General features: G+C 46.4%; 1 protein-coding gene across 22 annotated transcripts in view; it reads left to right on the top strand.

Moving 5' to 3' along the window:
- The window catches only part of DLG1 (discs large MAGUK scaffold protein 1), a 1,011,951-nt gene that overhangs the window by 42,950 nt on the left and 947,109 nt on the right, over positions 1 to 21,892 (top strand). For all 22 annotated transcript variants that reach the window (XM_063916386.1, XM_063916392.1, XM_063916391.1 and 19 more), the window contains exon 3: positions 11,012 to 11,178. In XM_063916386.1, coding sequence (XP_063772456.1) covers positions 11,012 to 11,178 — 167 coding nt within the window. The remainder of the gene's footprint in view (positions 1 to 11,011; positions 11,179 to 21,892) is intronic.

Genomic DNA, 21,892 nt, shown 5'->3' with positions numbered 1-21,892 from the left:
CCCAAGTGCGGACTTCTTCTGCAATACTTGTATATAGTTATTGCTTAAATAAGGGTTATGTTATGGTTGCATCAGGGTTATCTGATGCTCTGTTGTTGTTCATACTGTTAACTGGGTAAGTTTATCACGAGTTATACGGTGTGGCTGGTATGAGTCTTACCCTGGATTCCAAAATCCTTTCCTTGTACTGTCAGCTCTTCCGGGCACAGTTTCCTTAACTGAGGTCTGGAGGAGGGACATAGAGGGAGGAGCCAGTGCACACCAGTATCCTAATTCTTTCTTAAAGTGCCCTGTCTCCTGCGGAGCCCGTCTATTCCCCATGGTCCTTACGGAGTCCCCAGCATCCACTACGGACTACGAGAAATAGATTTACCGGTAAGTAAAATCTTATTTTATTTAATCAGCACTGTTACGGTAATTTGTGATGTATATAAATTACGTACGGGGCGCATTGTGTGTACTGGCAAATCCCTCTGTGTTTTCTTACAGACTTTAGAAAGGTCTGTCCCCATTAAGCCCCATGTGCCTGTGGGTCTGTGTGTGTTTGTTACACGTGTGTAACATGTCAGAACACAGGGAGGATTCTTCCCTGGAGGAACCCATTTTTGAAGCACGAGGGTAGTATGGTGGCCCTTCCCTCTCATAAGGAACCAGGATGGGTAAGACAATCGCAAAGTAATATGTCACACCTTGCTAAGAAAATTTCAGAGTCTGAACAACAGACCAAGTATTGGAGACATTATGTGGAAGTCGTGTAATCTGCAATTCCCTCACTTTCCTCCACTCACAACAACTCACAAAAAAGGTTGCTATAAAAGAGGTGTTGGAATTTCCTGATGCAACACCACTACCTGAGGAATAAGATTATTTTAAATTAAATAAGAAATAGGTGGTGACTTTTCCTTCTTCGAAGGACTTGAATGCGTTTTTTGAGGATTCTTGGTCTAACCCAGAAAATAAATTTTTGGTTCCCAAAAGACTACGAGTTGCGTATCCGTTCCCTGAGGACGACAGATGCAAATGGGAATCTCCCCCTATGGTAGACACCTCAGTTTCTAGGTTGTCTAAAAAAATCCTTTTGCCTGCTCCTGGGTCAGCTTCATTGAAAGATCCTGCTGACCGTAAATTAGAATCTACGTTAAAATCCATGTATATTGCTAATGGAACGGCTCTCAGGCCCACCATTGCGTGTGCGTGGGTGGGTAATGCTGTAGAAAAATGGTCAGATAACTTATTGCTTAATATAGACACAGTTGATAAGGATGACCTGATCCTCATATCAAGGATGCTGCAGGTTATTTGGTAGAAGCGATGAAGGATATTGGTTTATTAAATTCAAGATCCTCCGCTATGGCGACTACAGCCTGTCGGGCTCTATGGATTAGTCAATGGAACGCTGATGCAGAATCAAAGAGAAATATTGAGGCACTCCTTTTACAATGGCGAGGCACTATTTGGTGACAGATTAGAAGCCATGATTTCGACGACATCAGGCAAGTCAGCTTTTCTGCCTTCTCCACCACCTCCAGCTAAAAAAGATTTTCATACACATACGATGCAGTCCTTTCAGACCAACAAGTACAAAAAGGCAAAAGGTACCCCCTTCTTCGCGGGGCGAGGAAGAGGTCGGAAGCCTGCAACCCGGGCAGGTTCCCAAGAGCAGAAGTCAACCGCTGCTTCTGCTAAAACCACAGCATGACGCTGGGGCTCCCCTACAGGAGTCCAATCGGGTGGGGGCCCGTCTACTTTCCTTCAGTCAGATCTGCGTTCACTCAGATCTGGATCCGTGGGTACTACAGTTAGTGTATCTCAAGGGTACAAACTGGAATTTCAAGATCTTCCCCCATGCCGATTTTTTTCAAATCGGCCTTACCAGTTTCTGTTCAGGACAGAAAAAAAGTGCTAGACGCAATCCAGAAATTATGTCAAGACAGGGTAATTTCCTTGGTTCCTGTATTTCAACGAGAAACAGGATTTTATTCAAGTCTGTTTGTAGTGCCGAAGCCGGATGGCTCGGTAAGACCGATTTTAAACCTAAAATCGTTGATTCTTCACATGAAACGGTTCAAATTCAAGATGGAATCACTGAGGGCGGTGATTTCCAATCCGGAGGATGAAGAATTTATGGTGTCGGTGGACATCACAGATGCTTATTTGCATGTTCCCATATACCGTCCACATCAAGCATACCGGAGACTTGCCGTTCAGGAATGCCACTATCAGTTTCAAACGTTGCCGTTTGGCCTCTCCACGGCTCTGTGAATATTCACCAAAGTGATGGCAGAGATGATGGTTCTCCTTCGCAAGAAGGGAGTCAACATCATCCCTTACCTGGACGATCTCTTCATAAAAGCGAGATCCAGGGAAACTTTGTTGCAGAACATCGCACTGTCCATGACGGTGCTTCAGCATCACGGTTGGATTATCATCCTTCCGAAATCCCAATTGGAACCAACGATGAGGTTATCATTCCTGGGAATGATTCTGGACACCGTAGTACAGAAAGTATTCCTACCTATGGAGAAGGCTCTGGAAATTCAGAGGCTGGTCAAACTACTTTTGAAACCAGCACGTGTGTCGATCCATCAGTACATCCGCCTAATGGGAAAGATGGTAGCAGCTTACAAGGCACTACAATACGGCCAATTCCATGCCAGAGTTTTCCAGTGGGACCTGCTGGACAAGTGGTCCGGATCGCATCTTCACATACATCGAACGATAATCCTGTCAGCAAAGACAAGGATTTCTCTCCTGCGGTGGCTACAAACTTCTCACCTCCTGAAGGGACGCAGGTTCGGGATTCATGCCTGGATCCTGGTGACCACGGATGCAAGTCTCCGAGGTTGGGGAGCAGTCACGCAAGGGGAACTTTCCAAGGAAGGTGGTCCAGTCAAGAAGCTCTTCACATAAATGTTCTGGAGTTGAGAGCGGTTTACTATGGCCTTCAACAAGCGGCGCATCTTTTTCGAGAGCATCCGTCCAGATCCAGTCAGACAATGTAACAGCGGTGACTTACATAAATCGTCAAGGAGGAACGAAAAGCAGAGCGGCCATGGCAGAGGTGACAAAAATATTCCTCTGGGCAGAAAGACATGCGACAGCTCTGTCGGCGGTCTTCATTCCGGGAGTGGACAACTGGGAAGCAGACTTCCTCAGCAGACACGATCTCCATCCAGGAGAATGGGGCCTCCACCCCGAAATGTTTGCAGAAATAACAAGTTATTGGGGCGTTCCTCAGGTAGACATGATGGCGTCTCGTCTAAACAAAAAACTTCAGAAATATTGTTCCAGGTCGAGAGACCCACAAGCAATAGCAATGGATGCACTGGTGACCCAGTGGGTGTTCCAGTCAGTGTATGTTTTCCCTCCACTTCCACTAATACTCAAAACTCTGAAGATTATAAGAAGAACAAAGGTGCGGGCGATACTCATCGCCCCAGATTGTCCAAGGAGGGCTTGGTATCCAGATCTACAGGAATTACTGTTGGAAGATCCTCGGGTTCTTCCTCTTCGAGAGGACCTCCTTCAGCAAGGGCCGCTGGTTTATCCAGACTTACCACGGCTACGTTTGACGGCATGCTGTTGAACGCCAGATCCTAGCTCGTAAAGGTATTCTAAATGAAGTCATTTCCACACTTATTCAGGCCAGAAAAGGGGTAACGTCTAGACATTACCATCGTATTTGGAGAAAATATATTTCTTGGTGTGAATCCAAGAAGTCTCCTGCGGCGGAGTTTCAATTAGGACGTCTTCTCCTATTTCTACAGGCTGGTGTGGATGCGGGCTTAAGATTGGGATCTATCATGGTCCAAATTTCGGCTTTGTCCATTTTCTTTCAGAAACAATTGGCTTCCCTTCCTGAGATCTCACCACTAGTTTAATGTTAAATCCTTCTCTCGAAGTTGTCCGTCTCCTCTGGCACAGTTCCAATACTGAGGTCTGGAGGAGGGGCATAGAGGAAGAAGTCAGTTCACACAGCTAAAAAGTCTTAAAGTGCCCAGGGCTCCTGCGGAACCGTTTATACTCCATGGTACTAAAGTGGACCCCAGCAGCCTATAAGGACTACGAGAAAAGGGTTTACTGGTAGGTATATTTAAAATCCTATTTCTCTTGCGTCCTAGAGGATGCTGGGGACTACGTAAGGACCATGGGGTATAGACGGGCTCCGCAGGAGACATGGGCACCTATAAAGAACTTTTAGTATGGGTGTGCACTGGCTCCTCCGTCTATGCCCCTCCTCCAGACCTCAGTTAGATCTTGTGCCCAGAGGAGATAGGGTGCATTACAGGGAGCTCTCCTGAGTTTTCTGTGTAAAAGAATTTTGTTAGGTTTTTTTATTTTCAGGGAGCACTGCTGGCAACAGACTCCCTGCATCGTGGGACTGAGGAGAGAGAAGCAGACCTACTTAGATGATAGGATCTGCTTCTTAGGCTACTGGACACCATTAGCTCCAGAGGGAGTCGGAACACAGGTCTTACCCTGGGGTTCGTCCCGGAGCCGCGCCGCCGTCCTCCTCGCAGAGCCGGAAGATAGAAGCCGGGTGAGTATGAGAAGAAAAGAAGACTTCAAGGCGGCAGAAGACTTCAGATCTTAATGAGGTAAGCGGTAACGCTGCGCGCCATTGCTCCCACACAACACACACAGTCACAGATGGGTGCAAGGGGTCGCCCTGGGCAGCAATAAACCTCGTTTTTGGCACAAATATATATATTAGGCTGCGGAGGCAGCAAATAGACGATCCCCCGCCATTTTTATGAAATTGAAGCGGGACCGAAGCCCGCCGCTGGAGGGGGCGGAGCTTGATCCCTCAGCACTAACCAGCGCCATTTTCTCCACAGAAGCTGCAGAGAACACTGGCTCCCCGGACTCTCCCCTGCTGAACGCATCAGAGGGCTGAAAAAAAGAGGAGGGGGGCACATTTCAAGCGCAGTGAGCGGGAATAGCATTGGCATTATATATATATATATATATATATATATATATATATATATATATATATATATGCGCCAGTGTCAGTTTGGCGCTGGGTGTGTGCTGGCAATACTCTCTCTCTGTCTCTCCAAAGGGCCTGGTTGGGGAATTGTCCCCCGTATAGTTATATCCCTGTGTGTGTGTGGGGGGTCGGTACGTGCGTGTCGGCATGTCTGAAGCGGAAGGCTTATCAAAGGAGGAGGTGGAGGAGATGAGTGGTGTGTCCCCGTCTGTAGTGCCGACTCAGGAATGGATGGATATGTGGCATATGTTAAATGCAAGTGTAGCATCATTGCATAAGAGGCTAGACAAAGCAGAATCCAGGGAGACATCAGGGGGTCGATCCACGGATTGGACCGACTCACAGGGCCCGTCAGGGTCTCAAAAGCGTCCTTTATCACAAATTGTGAACAAAGATACCGACACGGACTCTGATTCCAGTGTCGACTATGATGATGCTAGATTGCACCCTAGGGTGGCAAAAACGATTCAGTATATGATTATTGCAATAAAAGATGTTTTGCATATCACAGACGCCCCTCTGTTCCCGACACGAGGGTGCGCATGTATAAGGAAAAGAAACCTGTGGTAAACTTTCCTCCATCTCATGAACTTAATGAGTTATTTGAAAAAGCTTGGGAATCTCCAGATAAGAGACTGAAGATTCCCAAAAGGGTTCTTATGGCGTACCCTTTCCCTACACAGGACAGGGCACGTTGGGAATCCTCTCCCATAGTGGACAAGGCTCTAACACGCCTGTCCAAGAAGGTGGCGCTGCCGTCTCCAGATACAGCGGCCCTCAAGGACCCTGCGGACCGCAGGCAGGAGACTACATTAAAGTCTATTTATACACATACTGGTACTTTACTAAGACCGGCAATTGCGTCGGCATGGGTATGTAGTGCAGTTGCAGCTTGGACAGATACCCTGTCGGCGACCTTGATACCCTAGATAGGGATACTATTTTGCTAACTTTAGCACATATTAAAGACGCAGTCTTATATATGAGAGACACTCAAAGAGACATTGGATTGTTGGGTTCCAGAGCCAATGCCATGGCTATTTCAGCGAGACGATCCTTATGGACCCGCCAATGGACGGGTGATGCGGATTCAAAAAAGCATATGGAGGTTTTACCCTATAAAGGTGATGTGGTGTTTGGGGATGGGCTCGCGGACCAGGTTTCCACAGCTACCGCAGGTAAATCTACCTTTTTACCTTTTGTTCCCCAACAGCAAAAGAAAACTCCACAGTGTCAGATGCAGTCCTTTCAGTCGCAAAAGCCCAGAAGAGGTCGGGGCTCCTCCTTCCTCACCAGAGATAAGGGTAGTGGGAAAAGAACACCTGCCGCGGCGGGTTCCCAGGAAAAGAAGTCCTCCCCGGCTTCTACAAAATCCACCGCATGACGCTGGGGCTCCCCTGCGGTAGTCCGCACCGGTGGGGGCACGCCTTCGACTCTTCAGCCTGGTCTGGGTTCGGTCACACGTAGATCCTTGGGTGATGGAGATAGTTTCCCAAGGCTACAAGCTGGAATTCGAAGAGGTGCTCCCACGCCGATTTTTCAAGTCGGCCTTACCAGCTTCTACCCCAGAGCAGGAAGTAGTGTTAGCTGCAATTCAAACGCTGTGTCAACAGCAAGTGATTATCGGGGTTCCCCTGAGCCAACAGGGAAAAGGGGTACTATTCGACCCTCTTTGTGGTCCCGAAGCCGGATGGTTCGGTCAGGCCCATTTTAAATCTAAAATCCCTAAATCTGTACTTGAAATGTTTCAAATTCAGTATGGAATCACTCCGAGCGGTAATAGCCAGCCTGGAAGGGGGGGATTTTATGGTGTCACTGGACATAAAGGATGCTTACCTTCATGACCCCATATATCCCGCTCATCAGGAGTACCTGAGATTCGCGGTACAGGATTGTCATTTCCAGTTTCAGACGTTGCCGTTTGGGCTTTCAACGGCCCTGAGGATTTTCACTAAGATAATGGCGGAAATTATGGTGATCCTGCGCAGGCAAGGAGTCACAATTATCCCATACTTGGACTATCTCCTGATAAAGGCGAGATCAAAAGATCAATTACTGAAGAACGTGTCACTCTCTCTGAGAGTGCTCCAGCAACACGGTTGGATTCTCAATCTGCCAAAGTCACAGTTGGTTCCAACAACCCGACTATCGTTCCTAGGCATGATACTAGACACAGAACGAAAGAAGGTTTTTCTCCCATTGGAAAAAGCCCAGGACCTCCAGAACATGGTCAGAGACCTGCCAAACCCAAAAAGAGTGTCAGTTCATCAATGCACTCGAGTTCTGGGGAAAATGGTGGCAGCCTACGAGGCCATTCCCTTCGGCAGGTTCCATGCGAGGATGTTTCAATGGGACCTTCTGGACAAGTGGTCCGGGTCCCATCTACAAATACATCAGAAAATAACACTGTCCCCCAGGGCCAGGGTGTCTCTCCTATGGTGGCTGCAAAGTGCTCACCTTCTAGAGGGCCGCAGGTTCGGCATTCAGGACTGGGTTCTGGTAACCACGGACGCGAGCCTCCGAGGATGGGGAGCAGTCACCCAAGGAAGAAACTTTGAAGGACTATGGTCAAGCCAGGAGTCCTGTCTGCACATCAACGTGCTGGAATTAAGGGCCATATACAACGGCCTTCGACAAGCGGATGGTCTTCTTCGCAACCTACCGATTCTGATTCAATCAGACAATGTCACAGCCGTGTCTCATGTGAACCGCCAAGGCGGGACAAGGAGCAGAGTCGCGATGGCGGAAGCCACCAGGATTCTTCGCTGGGCGGAAAATCACGTAAGCGTTCTGTCAGCTGTCTTCATTCAGGGAGTGGACAACTGGGAAGCAGACTTCCTCAGCAGACACGATCTCCATCCAGGAGAGTGGGGACTTCATCAAGAAGTCTTTGCAGAGATAACGGGTTTCAGGGGAGTTCCTCAAATAGACATGATGGCGTCACGCCTCAACAAGAAGCTTCGGAGGTACTGTGCCAGGTCCCGGACCCTCAGGCAATAGCAGTAGACGCTCTGGTAACGCCATGGGTGTTCCAGTCGGTCTATGTGTTTCCTCCTCTGCCTCTCATCACAAAGGTGTTGAGGATCATAAGCCTGAAAAGAGTACAGACAATACTCATTGTTCCAGACTGGACTCGAAGGGCCTGGTACTCAGATCTTCAGGAGATGCTCGCAGAAGATCCTTGGCCTCTTCCGCTAAGGGAGGACCTGTTACAGCAGGGACCCTGCACGTTCCAAGACTTACCGCGGTTACGTTTGACGGCATGGCGGTTGAACGCCGGATCCTAGCTGAGAAGGGTATTCCAGAGGAGGTCATACCTACTCTAATAAAGGCTAGGAAGGAGGTGACGGCGAAACATTATCACCGTATCTGGAGGAAGTATGTGTCTTGGTGTGAAGCCAAGAATGCTCCTACGGAAGATTTCCACCTAGGCCGTTTTCTCCACTTTCTACAGACAGGAGTGGATATGGGCCTGAAGTTAGGCTCTGTTAAGGTACAGATTTCGGCCTTATCGATATTCTTTCAGAAGGAATTGGCTTCTCTTCCAGAAGTCCAGACTTTTGTGAAGGGAGTGCTACACATCCAGCCTCCTTTTGTGGCCCCAGTGGCGCCATGGGACCTGAACTTGGTGTTACAGTTCCTTAAGTCACACTGGTTTGAACCTCTTAAAACGGTTGAGTTGAAATTTCTCACCTGGAAGGTGGTCATGTTATTGGCCTTAGCTTCGGCAAGGCGGGTGTCTGAATTGTCGGCATTGTCTCACAAAAGCCCCTACTTGATTTTTCATGTGGATAGAGCAGAATTGAGGACTCGTCCTCATTTTTTACCTAAGGTGGTGTCTTCATTTCATATGAACCAACCTATCGTGGTGCCTGTGGCTACAAGTGACTTGGAGGATTCCATGTCCCTGGATGTAGTCAGGGCCTTAAAGATTTATGTAGCCAGGATGGCTAGAATTCGGAAAACAGAGGCTCTGTTTGTCCTGTATGCAGCCAACAAGATTGGCGCGCCTGCTTCAAAGCAGACTATTGCTCGCTGGATCTGTAACACGATTCAGCAGGCTTATGTTACGGCTGGATTGCCGTTACCACATTCAGTAAAGGCCCATTCCACTAGGAGGGTGGGCTCTTCTTGGGCGGCTGCCCGAGGCGTCTCTGTATTACAGCTTTGCCGAGCGGCGACTTGGTCTGGTTCAAACACTTTTGCTAAATTCTACAAGTTTGATACCCTGACTGATGAAGACCTAGCATTTGCTCAGTCGGTGCTACAGAGTCATCCGCACTCTCCCGCCCGATTGGGAGCTTTGGTATAAACCCCATGGTCCTTACGGAGTCCCCAGCATCCTCTAGGACGTGAGAGAAAATAAGATTTGAAACCTACCGGTAAATCTTTTTCTCCTAGTCCGTAGAGTATGCTGGGCGCCCGTCCAGTGTGGAAAATCTGCAAGACTTGTATATAGTTATTGCTTACATAAGGGTATCAAGGGAAACTCATTACCGGAATGGATTAATACTATTAATGTTATTATATAATTACTGTATTTTTGCACTGTTCTTTGCTGAGCTTTAAATAAAATTAAACTAGATGTACATCTTATTGGTAAAATACTTGTTTGCTGGTTCTCATAACTCCAAGTTTGAATTATGCTTGTCTGAATAAAATGGCACGTGTATCAGAAAAGTTTAATAGCTTGTACTGTTCTTAATGTTGACCACAGCTTTAACGTGGGTACACACTAGGCGATGCACTCCATGATCGACATCGCCTACTTTGTCCACCTCCCGGCCTGGACCACCCGACCTGGGCATGCACACTGTGCGATATCGCACAGTGATGTCATGCTGCGGCTGTGCCGTGCATGCAGCTTTGGACGAGGAGTCCAAATTAAGTGGCATGGCTGGCCGACTCTGAGGGTCATTAATGTCCCGCAGGGCCGCTCATCCTTTGCTGTTTACAGTGTACACACTGGACAATATACTAAAAGATACCGCTCAGGACGCGTCAAAATGAGCAATGTCGTTTACTATATCTGCTATTGTGTACAGGCCTTGGCTTTATAAACCAGTGTCCACAGTTCTCAGAAGCACTTTCCAATTTGAATAATTATTTTTCTGCAGCTACACTGTCGCAGAGCATTTTAATCACTCATTAGATGTAGAGTATTCTGAAGAGTGACCCAGTGACACCACCCTCATGTTTGCCTGCAAGGATATCTTAATAGTACTTTACGTTTTCTTGACTTCTGACTTCTCTATGCTTGACCTTTTATCTATGTTCTTTGGGCATGGAATGCATAATTGCACTTTCATGACTTTTAATGCCTTTGTTTTATTTTTTATATGATTTGTGTTTTTAGTTTCTTAATTGTAGGTAGTGTAAATTGGGTGTATTTATTTTTCCTAGTTTCTGAGCTTTCTGGTATTGTTACATCATGTTTGTGCAACACTGCAAACATGCTGTTCATATGCTTCCCATGGTGTAAGTGGTCCCTAATTTTACTTGGGCAAGACTACAATTTTCTTTTTCTTAACATTGATGACATTTTTTCATACACTTAGTTTTGCATGTGTAATCTACTCACTCACAGCTGCGCATTAAATGGACCTCAAGCCAACCGACCGAAAACATGACTAAGCAGGTCATTCACCGTGTATTATAGTTGTGTGCTTCACCTTTTATATGTCGGCATGATGTCAGATGTTCAGGGCAGGTCTAAATATTTAAGGATTGAGATTGTGAATAACCCTTGTATGTTAATAGCATGCACACTGATGTCATAGGGTGTTCCAGGAGCACAAACTACCACAAGGAGAGGGGAGTAGCTTTATAGGTTGTACTAACAAATGCTAAATGAATTTAGGGTTGTAATTAGGCTATACAAATAGTTGTGTATTTTGTAACTGCAAGGCTTTTAGATTTCAACATAACTCATACTCCACTGACAAGGTGTTTGACCTGTAGCTGTGTGTTTTTACTCTGTTTGCACTGTTTCTTATACCCGCTTTGTGCATTTTTCAGATATACAAGAATTTTATGAAGTGACCTTACTGGACAATCCTAAATGTGTTCATAACTCCAAGCCAACTGAACCAGTCCTGCCTGTGAATACGTGGGAGTTTTCCAGCCTTCCCAGCACAACTGTAATTTCCGAAACCTTGCCGAGCAGTCTAAATCAGAGTGTAGAGGTATTTGGCTTAATGTTCCTTTATATACAGGCGCTTTATCTGTTAATCTAGACATTTTGAAAACCAGAAAAGGGGAAAGAGTTAATTATTGCTCCTTTTTTGGTAACTTTTGCAAACATTCAGATGTGATCAGTGTTTAGTGGGGCTCGGTGATCCAGACACAGAGCAGTGGTGGTCAGGGGGATGTTGTATCATAGAAAAAGAACACCTGTTATGTGAAATGGTAGCTGGTGGTAATGTAAAAGAAAGACATAGGGCGTTTATGACGGCTGCTAGGTCATTTTATAAGTTTCCCTGAAGAGTTCAGCTTTCAAGTAAAACTTTACAGATTAGAGGAAACTTGTATGTGTCAGGCAATCCTGTAACTGGTAGTAGAAGCAGGTAGTGTGGATGGGAGATGCAGATCTTGAAAAAAGGGGACAAAGTTAGTTTTAAACAAGTGAACTATTTGGTTATAAAAAAATTGCATTGTTTTGTGAGGAAACTCGTATACTTGCTGCGTTAAAAATAGATTGCTGGGGTGAAAGACTAGTTAGGGGAAGTCCTGCAAGGAGGGAATTCCAAGGGGGTTATTCAATTGTTAGGAAAAAACAGACACCCAGCTGACTTTTCAAACAATTTAATTTCCCCCCAAGAGTCAATTATGGAGATGAGTGCATAAATTAGTTTTTGTATGGTCTTGTTTGTGATATGTGCATATTGTGGATTTTTTTTTAGATTGACAAGAGTTTGAAACAGATTGGTTGTGGGGAACAAGGGATAGTTCTGACTTTGGCAGCTTCTACTTTATGTGTAAATGTGCACATTCATCAAGCCAGCCTCTAGGTACTCATTAGCTGCAACCCCTTCTGTAATAGCAGTTGAGTGTCTTACCATTGAAAGTTCTTTCTGCTATTGCAGTATAGACTAGCAGTCTCGGGGAGAAAACGGCTTCCTCTGTCCAGCATGTGATAATTAGTAAGCGCTTTCAATGAGAGGACACTGCGAGTGGTGGATTTTACTGGGGGATCTGCAACCACTGGTACAGGCTAAAGTAGGGGTGGGCAACATGCAGCCGCAAATCAATCCTGCCCGGCCCGCTACCTCCCTCCAGCGCGCAATGACAAGTGGCCCAACAGGCTGAGCTGATTGTAATTGCGCTGTGGCACCTCCGAAGCTGCCACTGCGGAGGAAATCCTGGTTGCGGGTATCGCGGTCGCATCACGTGAGCTGACCGTTGTATTTCATATTTTCTCTTGTGTCCTAGAGTATGCTGGGGTCCACATTAGTACCATGGGGTATAGACTGGTCCACCAGGAGCCATTGGCACTTTAAGAGTTTGAGAGTGTGGGCTGGCTCCTCCCTCTATGCCCCTCCTACCAGACTCGGTTTAAAAAATGCTCTGCTTGCAGACAAGACTGGCCGGCAAGAAGCCGTCCAAACGTTGGTGGAGGCACAGGTTCTTGTGCCAGTACCACCTCATGTGCAAAACAAAGGTTTCTATTCGAACCTTTTCATATACCGAAACCGGATGGTTCGGTCAGACCCATTCTAAACCTAAAAAAACGTTTTCTGAGGGAGTGCAAGTTCAAAATGGAGTCTTTAGGGGCGGTAATATCAGCAGAAGGGTTTTTCCTGGTATCCCTGGATATCGAGGATGCATAACCCCACATTCCGTTTTGGCCGCCGCGTCAAGCAATTCTCCGATTTCGCTCTGTTGAACTGTCATTTCCAGTTCCGGGACCTGCCATTCAGCCTCTCCACAGCACTGAGGGTGTTCACCAAGGTGATGGCAAAGATGATGATTCTCCTCCGCACACAAGGGGTGAACATGATTCCATATCTGGACGTTCTACTGATAAAGGCATCGTCCAAGGAGAAGCTGTTGCGGTCCATGGCTCTCACGACCCATCTACTCAGAGTCCACGTTTTGATTCTGAACATTCCAAAATCACTTTGGAACCATCCAGGAGGTTGTCCTTTCTGGGATTGATCCTCGACACGGAAATGTTGAGGGTTTTTCTTCCACGAGAAACAGGGTTTGTGATGCAAACATCAGTCCGGGATGTCCTGAAAACTGCCCGGGTGTCGGTTCGTCACTGCAATTGCCTTCTGGGGAAGATGGTGGCCTCTTACGAGGCCCTCCAGTACGGAAGGTTTCATGCTAGGTTTTTCCTGCTGGATCTCCTGGACAAGTGGTCAGGATCTCATCTGCATGCACTTGAGAATACGTCTGTCGCCAAAAGCCAGGATTTCACTCCTCTGGTGGCTCCAAATAACTCACCTTCTGGAGGGCCGCAAGTTCGGGATTCAGGACTGGATCCTTCTAACCACAGATGCAAGCCTCCGGGGCTGGGGCACAGTCACTCAAGGGGAGACCTTTCAAGGAAGGTGGTAAATTCTGGAGGTCGGCCAACGTTCTGAAATTAAGAGCCGTTTACAACGGACTTCTTCAGGCGGCCCATCTTCTAAAAAATCGGGCCATTCAAGTGCAGTCTGACAATGTAACAACAGTGGCTTACATAAACCGACAGGGAGGAACGAAGAGCAGAGCTGCAATGTTAGAGGTGGCAAGAATCCTCCTCTGGGCAGAAAATCACGCGTTGGCGCTATCAGCTATTTTCATTCTGGGAGTGGACAACTGGGAAGCAGACTTCCTCAGCAGACACGATCTCCATCCAGGGGAGTGGGGTCTCCATCCGGAGGTGTTCAAGTAAATAACAGACCTTTGGGGATTACCCCAAATAGACATGATGGCCTCTTGTCTCAACAAGAAGCTTCGGCGTTATTCCAGGTCGAGGGACCCACAGACAGTGGCAGTGGACGCCCTGGTGTCTCCGTGGGTGTTCCAGTCAGTGTACGTGTTTCCACCGCTCCCACTCATCCCAAGAATCCTAAAGCTCATAAGGAGAACAGGGGTTCAAGCGATCCTCATTGCTCCAGACTGACCGAGAAGGGCTTGGAGCACGGACCTTCTGAATCTACTATGAGAAGAGCCGATGCCTCTTCCTCTTTGAGAGGACCTGCTGCAGCAGGGGCCATTCGCCTATCAAGACTTACCACGGCTACGTTTGATGGCATGGAGGTTGAACGCCTAATACTAGCTTGGAAGGGCATTCCGAACAAGGTTGTTCTTACCCTGATAAAGGCTAGGAAAGGAGTAACGTCTAAACATTACCATCTTATTTGGAAAAAATGTGTCTTGGTGTGAGTCCAAGAAGTTTCCTATGGTGGAGTTTCAACTGGGACTGTTTCTCCTCTTCCTGCAAGCAGGTGTGGATATGGGCCTGAGGTTGGGATCCGTAAAAGGTCCAGATTTCGGCCCTATCCATTTTCTTCTAGAAACAGTTGGCTGCTCTCCCTGAGGTTCAGACCTTTTTGAGAGCTGTTTTGCACATCCAACCTCCCTTTGTACCGCCTACGGCGCCATGGGATCTTACCGTGGTGTTGCAGTTTCTCCAATCTGACTGGTTTGAGCCTCTACAAGAGGTAGAGGTCAAGTTTCTTACGTGGAAGGCTGTTACTTTGTTGGCCTTAGCTTCTGCTAGACGTGTATCGGAGTTGGGGGCTTTGTCATGTAAAAGCCCATACTTTATCTTCCATGAAGATAGAGCTGAGCTTCGGACACGTCGGCAGTTTCTTCCGAAGGTTGTGTCGGCATTTCATATCAACCAACCTATTGTGGTGCCAGTTGCTACTGACTCCTCAATTTCTTCAAAGTCCTTGGATGTTGTAAGGGCTCTGAAGATCTATGTGAAGAGGACTGCTCGTCACAGAAAATCGGACGCTCTGTTTATCCTGTATGATCCCAAGAAAATTGGGTGTCCTGCTTCTAAGCAGTCGATCTCTCGCTGGATCAGGTTCACTATCCAGCATGCTTATTCTACGTCTGGATTGCCATTTCCAAAATCTGTTGGCCCTCCGATATTCATTGGAAACTGTTTGGTGCCCACCCCTGGGCTAAAGCATAACACATGGGCAGCAAACTTGAGGGGTAGGGATTACTGACATGTTGCCAACTGAAATAGAGATGTCAGTTAAGTGACTTTATTGTGCTGGTTATTATCCGCTTTTGTTTTTGTAATATAAGCTTTCGTTTGAGGACTTGAGAATATATCCAAAATTAAGTGGTAGAAAGAAATTTAACAGCATAGGCTAGAACAGAGGGTGAGAGATCTTGAGAGAAAAGCTATATATTTGGGTATTGTTTGCATAGAGGAGAGGCTATACTGAAATCCAAAGGAGACTTAGTTTTTCCAGGAGCAGTGATCTAGACAGAGAAGAGGATCTACGACTGAGCCCTATGGTACTCCAAATGAGAGGAAGCAGAGAGTGGATGAATCCAAAGAAACGAACACTGAAACAGCATTTTGATCATTGGGATCAGAACCAGGATAAACAGTGTCCTGAAGACTTAGGGAGTGCAGTGTTTGTGTTAGAACAGAGTGGTCGACCATGTCAAATGCAGCAGCAATATGCAGGAGAATTAGAAGTAATGGACATTTTAGATTTATCATTCACTACCTTCGTTCAGTCTCAGAGGAATGTTGGTAATGAAAGCTTGACCTAGGATGGTTTAATAGGTTTATGAGGAAAGAAGGCGTTACATTTATTAAAAAGGCCATTCGGGTTTAGATGCCTTTGCGGAGATCAGAGATTAAAAGTACATTTGTTTGTCAGTGTCCATGTGAAGGAAGTCAAAAATACTCAATCTTGTGTTTAAGGGCTCAGTGTTAATTTAGTGTTACTAGCAGATAAGGATAGTATGTTGAAATTGGGAAGATAAATTGTTGTAGAGCATTGTTGAAAATGTAATAAAACTGAGAAATCTGCGGGAATGGGGAGACTCTGTAGAGTTTGGATTATAAATTTCTGATGGTCAGTGAGGGGGAAAAAATGTTTAAAAACGATCAAACAGCTTGTAATGAAATTGGCCCCATCACCCAGGATATGTCAGTAGAGAAGGTAAGAGTAGTTTAGATGTACAAGATGAATGGGGATGTTGAGTTGGGTGGGCGGGGGGGGGGGGGGGGGGGGGGGGAGAATGGGGGGTTGGGAAGTCAGAAGAGATTCAATTATGTAGCCAGACAGATAAATGATCGAGAAATTGTTTGTGTGAACCAGGGGGACAAAATATCTCTAATATGAAGGGAAAATAGGGAACTTCACAAACCAACAGCCCTGGTTTTATGGGTAGCCATGCTTGAGCACAGTTGACTTAATTAGTATTTCAGTTATTTTGATTTAACTTTCTGCACTGAAGCATGGATATCACTAAATCCTGGACTGTTAGTGTGCTTTGAGGGCTGTACTTGGGAAACGCTGTTATAGATAACAGGTTCTCAAACTTAGTCCTCAGGACCCCAAACAGTTCATGGTTTCCAGGTCTCCTCCCAGAATTACAAGTGAAATAATTATCTCTTCCTGTGGATGTTTTCCACAATAGCTGAGTAAATGTGGGAAAAAATATTTTAGCACGTTTGTTATAGTCTATATATTCCCTTTTTTGATTGATACACTAAATATCCATGTGTGTATTATTTTTTGGTTCTTTGAAAACAATAATGCTAGCATTGGCTTAAGGTATAGTGTTGTAGTATGCTGTACATACTGCTTGTAAACGACAATCCCCCCCCCCATATCCACCTTCCATATCTTGTGTTAGAATAAAGAAATGGAGTGGGGCCTTTTTTTTTTTTTTTTTGCATACTACATGTAAATTGGTCTATTTCTTTGGGAGCACTGGATCCACTGCTTGCTTACATGCCAAGGAGCTTTCATGTTTTATGTCCGCTGCTATTTTGCTACTTGATGGCTCTTGATACTGTCATGCAATTACATTTGTAGATCTCCTTTTAATACTGGAGACATCAGACATCCAGTCAGCTAATTTACATATTGGTGACAATTGTTGGGTAAACATGGAAACAAATTTGACGGCAGATAGGAATCACTTGGCCTATTTAGGTTGCCCCCCCCCTTTTTTTTTTTTTTAACCTTATTTTATCCTCCATCTATTTGATCCATAGCTCTTTATGAGAATATCCGTATGTCTATTCCAAGCTTGTTTAAATTTCTCTACTGTATTAGCGTATACCACCTCTGATGGGAGGCTATTCTACTTGTCCACTAACCTTTCTGTGCAGTAATTTTCCCTCAAATTTCCCCTGAATCTAACTCCCTCCCAGTTACAGTGCAGGCCCTCGTGCTCTTAGTTCTACTCCGGTACCTTGTAAAAGTCCTTGATATTGAAAGTTTCTGTCATGTCTCCCTTTTACTTTCTCAGTTTCTTTTTCAGTTTCAACTATACATATTAAGATCTTTCAGTCTTTTTAGGTAAGGTTTGTGATATTAGGTAATGCACAATTTTAGTTGTCCTTATTTGTACAGACTCTACTGTATTTATATTTTTCTGGAGATATGGCCTCCAGAATTGAACACCGAGTTCTTGATAAAGCTGTACCAATGACCTATACAGTGGCATTATTCTATCTGCTTCTGATTATTCTCCCTATGCAACCAAGCATCTGACTAATCTTTCTGCAGCTGGATACACTGGGATTCCACAGGGAATAACATTGGGGTGTAGCGTTGGATCTTGATCCAAGGCACCAACAGGCTGAAAGCTTTGACTGTTCCCAGGATGCACTGCCTCCTCTATAACCCCGCCTCCATGCACAGGAGCTCAGTTGGTGCCTGTATAGCAGGTCACTAACGGGGGAAGGGGGGGGGGGGCACTGTGTTAGGCAGCCCTGAAGAATAAAGCTTTATTGAAGATACTTCATGGGCCGCAGCACTTTTTTTATGTCCAGGGGACATACTGTGCTGCGGCTCCATCACCTCCCCACTGCGGCGCTGTATACTCCCGTGGCCTGGGCCCCGGGTACTTACAGCGGAGACTCACCGGTATTCTGGCACACTGCCGCTGCACATCTCCAGGATCGCGTGGCTGCAGGACACGTGGGAGGAGGTAAGAGGGTCCCCCAGGTGGGACCCGCTAGGCTAAATCGCGATCCCGCCCGGTCTCCAGGAGACGGGCCGCGCGGCTGGCGTGGACACTGTACGGCTCAGGGACCCCACTATACCCACCAGGGCAGCCGGAGCGCAGGTCGGTTTTCTTGAAAAACCGTTTCATACAGGCTCCATAACCACCGGTGGTGAAGTCTAGCGTGAGGGGATAAGGTGCTGACCTGTAGCCCCTCCCCCCAGCTCTAGGCGCCATCTACCGCAGGTGTTCCCACCCTGGAGTTGCTTTCACTTTCTCCCTCACTCCCTGCAGAGATCTGGCCCCATTTCTATAGCAAGGGCTGCTCTCAATGGGATTGCTGGGCTGATGTCTCCTCTGTAAAGCTGCCTGTCACAGCACTGTGCTTTTACAGTCACTTGAGTATTCTAAATGTCGTTTACACAGCATTAGTTAAGAACAAGTGTAATTATAACAGGATAGGTGGTACAATTATTCTGTGATATACATCCAGTATTACTGTGCATTGTTATATCTCTCTGCATATACATATCTATTGTCATATATTATTTGCCTGTCCAGTGCAGTATTATAATGGTGCACTTTAATAATAATAATAATAATAATAATAATAATAATAATAATAATAATAATTTTATTTATATAGCGCTCTTTCTCCAATAGGACTCAAGGCGCTTAACAGATACATAGCATAATATAGTACAGAAAATAATGAAGTACATTTTCATAAAATACAGAAGCATGAAGATACTAAAAGGGACACTATGGAAATGCTTGAGTAAACAGGAAAGTCTTGAGTCTACTTTTGAAGGATTCTATAGTTGGGGCCTCTCGCACTGTGCGGGGAAGTGAGTTCCATAGAGTCTGAGCCGCTTGACTAAAAGCTTGATCCCCAGATGAATTACGGTAGATTCTAGGTACTGCTAAAAGTCCTTCATCTACAGATCGCAGTAATCGAGTGGGGCAGTATGGGGTCAGAAGCTGTTTCAGGTACCTTGGGCCTTGGTCACGTAATGTTTTGAAACTCAGTAAGCCAATCTTGAAGATGATTCGCCATCTCACAGACAGCCAGTGAAGGGAGTAGAGGATGGGTGCTATGTGGCTAGAACGGGGCTGGTTGGTTAACAGCCTGGCAGCTGTGTTTTGCACCAGCTGTAAGCGTTGCAATTTTTTGCTGGTAGACCAAGGTAGAGGGTATTACAGTAGTCTAATCGAGATGATACAAATGCATGTATGACTTTTGGCATATCATCTGAGGGAATTAAGTGCTTGATTCTGGCTATGTTCCTCAGGTGAAAGAATGAGGATTTCATTGTGGCTGATATCTGATGTTTAAGTGTCAAGCCACGATCCAGGACAACGCCAAGGTTCCACACACGATCACTGGTCTGTAATTCTGAAACCCCGAGTGTAAGTCCAGTTGGTTGGCTATGCTGCAGTCTTGTCCTTTGATGTTGCGGTCGTATCATAAGGACCTCTGTTTTATCATGTCAATGATTATTATTATTATTATTTGTCAATGTTAGCTATGTAACACCAAGATGGCTGCATCACCCTTTTGCATGCTCCTGATCATCTCCATAAAACAGCTGAAATTCACCACAACTGACCCATAAATCATCGTAAATATCCAAGGACTTACCTTTAACTTGTTCTACTCTACGCGGACATCTGATCAAAACCAACGGATTGCATTCCTGCGCTGAGATACACACTAGATTGAAACCTCTGCAACTCTTCACTTAGAAGTCCTTCAGTTTGGAATCTACTGTGCTCTGCATTGGACATCCCAGACAAGGTACTGTGAACTACAACCTATATTTGGCTCCATCCAGCCCCTCACTTAGACATCATTCACCTCTGTTCTCTGAGCAAAAAATAACTGACTTCTTGCATTAATCAACTAATATACAGCATATTCAGGCTCTGAATCACTGAAGGGTCACTGCTCACTTCAATTTGCAAGAGCCATTCCAAAGGACACATGTTATCACTACCCCCCACAAGAAATTTACTTCAAAGGCCTCTCACACTGAGATCTTTCACACCTACACAACAGGAATTGGATTCTAACACCTCTCCACAAGCCTGCTTTTGACTAAATCAGCAACAGAAAAAGCAGTTATTTTATTTACAGTATCACTTGTTTCAAATATACCCATTGCATTAAGGAGCAGCAATAGGTTACAGCAACAACGATTATAGCGATTACAATCTAAGATGGCGCCGCAGATGGCTGCCTCGGAGCTATGCAGCTCAGCCAAAATACCTGTTTCCCCTTGTTTTCCCTTGCCCTTGTCTACCCCACCGGTGACCAAATACAGCAGGGAAGCCCTCCTTAGTTGGAGCGCTCCCGAGGTGCTTACCACACGTTCGGGCCCGTCGGCGGGCAGATCAGCGGCCCTTGCAGCCCTCGCTGCCCTGTGTGGCAAGGATGCAGACATTGTGGACACCGAAGTGGATGACCGAGCAGCCGCGCCCCCCCCGCAGCCCAGGTGGCGAGTGGCGGATGGATCACCGGCCCCGGAAAGAGAATGACGGAGGCCCTCATGTCGGCCCTAGTAGAAGGACCTGGACTCAGAGGAGAGGCTGTCGCGCAGGCGCCCTAGTGAGGTGGCGGCGGCGAGGTCACCGGTCTGCACTACCCGCGATCCTGCTTTCGAATGTGCGCTCACTGGCAAACAAGTTCGACGAATTGTCCCTCCTTCTGGGCAGCGCAGGGTCAGGCATTACAGGGTCATCTATCCTCTGCTTTACGGAGACGTGGCTGGACGACCATATTGCGGACAACCCGATGTCTCTGCCGGGCTTCAGTCACTTCAGGGCCGATCGCTCCAAGGTTCTCTCAGGAAAAACGAAGGGTGGTGGCATCTGCTTCTACATCAACGACGGATGGTGCACCAATGTCACGATCATAGGCAAATCATGCAGCCCTCACCTGGAGATGCTGAGTATCAACTGCAACCCCTTCTATTCCCCCCGGGAATTTGCCTCAATTGTCCTTGTGGGAGTGTACATCACCCCCCTCGCCTGCGCGAACGAAGCCCTGCACCACCTGGCCATATGTATATCCGACATAGAACAAAAACACCCAGACTCTCTGCTTATAGTACTGGGTGACTTCAACAGAACTAACCTGAGCAAGGAGCTACCTAAGTACAAACAACAAGTCACGTGTCCCACTAGAGAAGGGCGCACCCTTGATCACTGCTACACTACCCTCAAGTCTGCCTTCCGGTCTATCCCGCGTGCTGCACTCGGCCTATCTGACCACTGCCTCGTCCACCTACTCCCTACCTATACACAGAAGCTGAGAGCAGTTAAGCCTGTCGTTAAGACTGTCAAGAAATGGACCAATGAGGCCAAGATGAAGCTCCAGGCCTGCTTTGACTGCACGGAATGGGGGGTCTTTGAAGCCTCGGCAACCGACCTGAATGACTTGACAGACACTGTCACATCCTACATCAGCTACTGTGAGGACATGTGTGTACCTACCAAGACTTACCGCATTTACAACAACAACAAGCCCTGGTTCAATGCCCAGCTCAGGCAACTTCGTCGAGCCAAAGAGGAGGCCTATAGCAGCGGTGACAGAGCACTATACAACCGTACTAGGAACTCTCTGACTAAAGGAATTAGGCTAGCAAAAAAGCGGTTCTCGGACAAGCTTACAAACGATCTCTCCACCAATGACCCCGTATCTGTATGGAAAGGAATGCAATCCATAACCAACTATAGGAAAACATCAAA

Source organism: Pseudophryne corroboree, chromosome 4, assembly GCF_028390025.1.
Source record: "Pseudophryne corroboree isolate aPseCor3 chromosome 4, aPseCor3.hap2, whole genome shotgun sequence".
Lineage (NCBI taxonomy): Eukaryota > Metazoa > Chordata > Amphibia > Anura > Myobatrachidae > Pseudophryne > Pseudophryne corroboree.
Note: the sequence above shows the minus strand (reverse complement) of the source record. Positions and strands in the feature narration are given on the sequence as shown.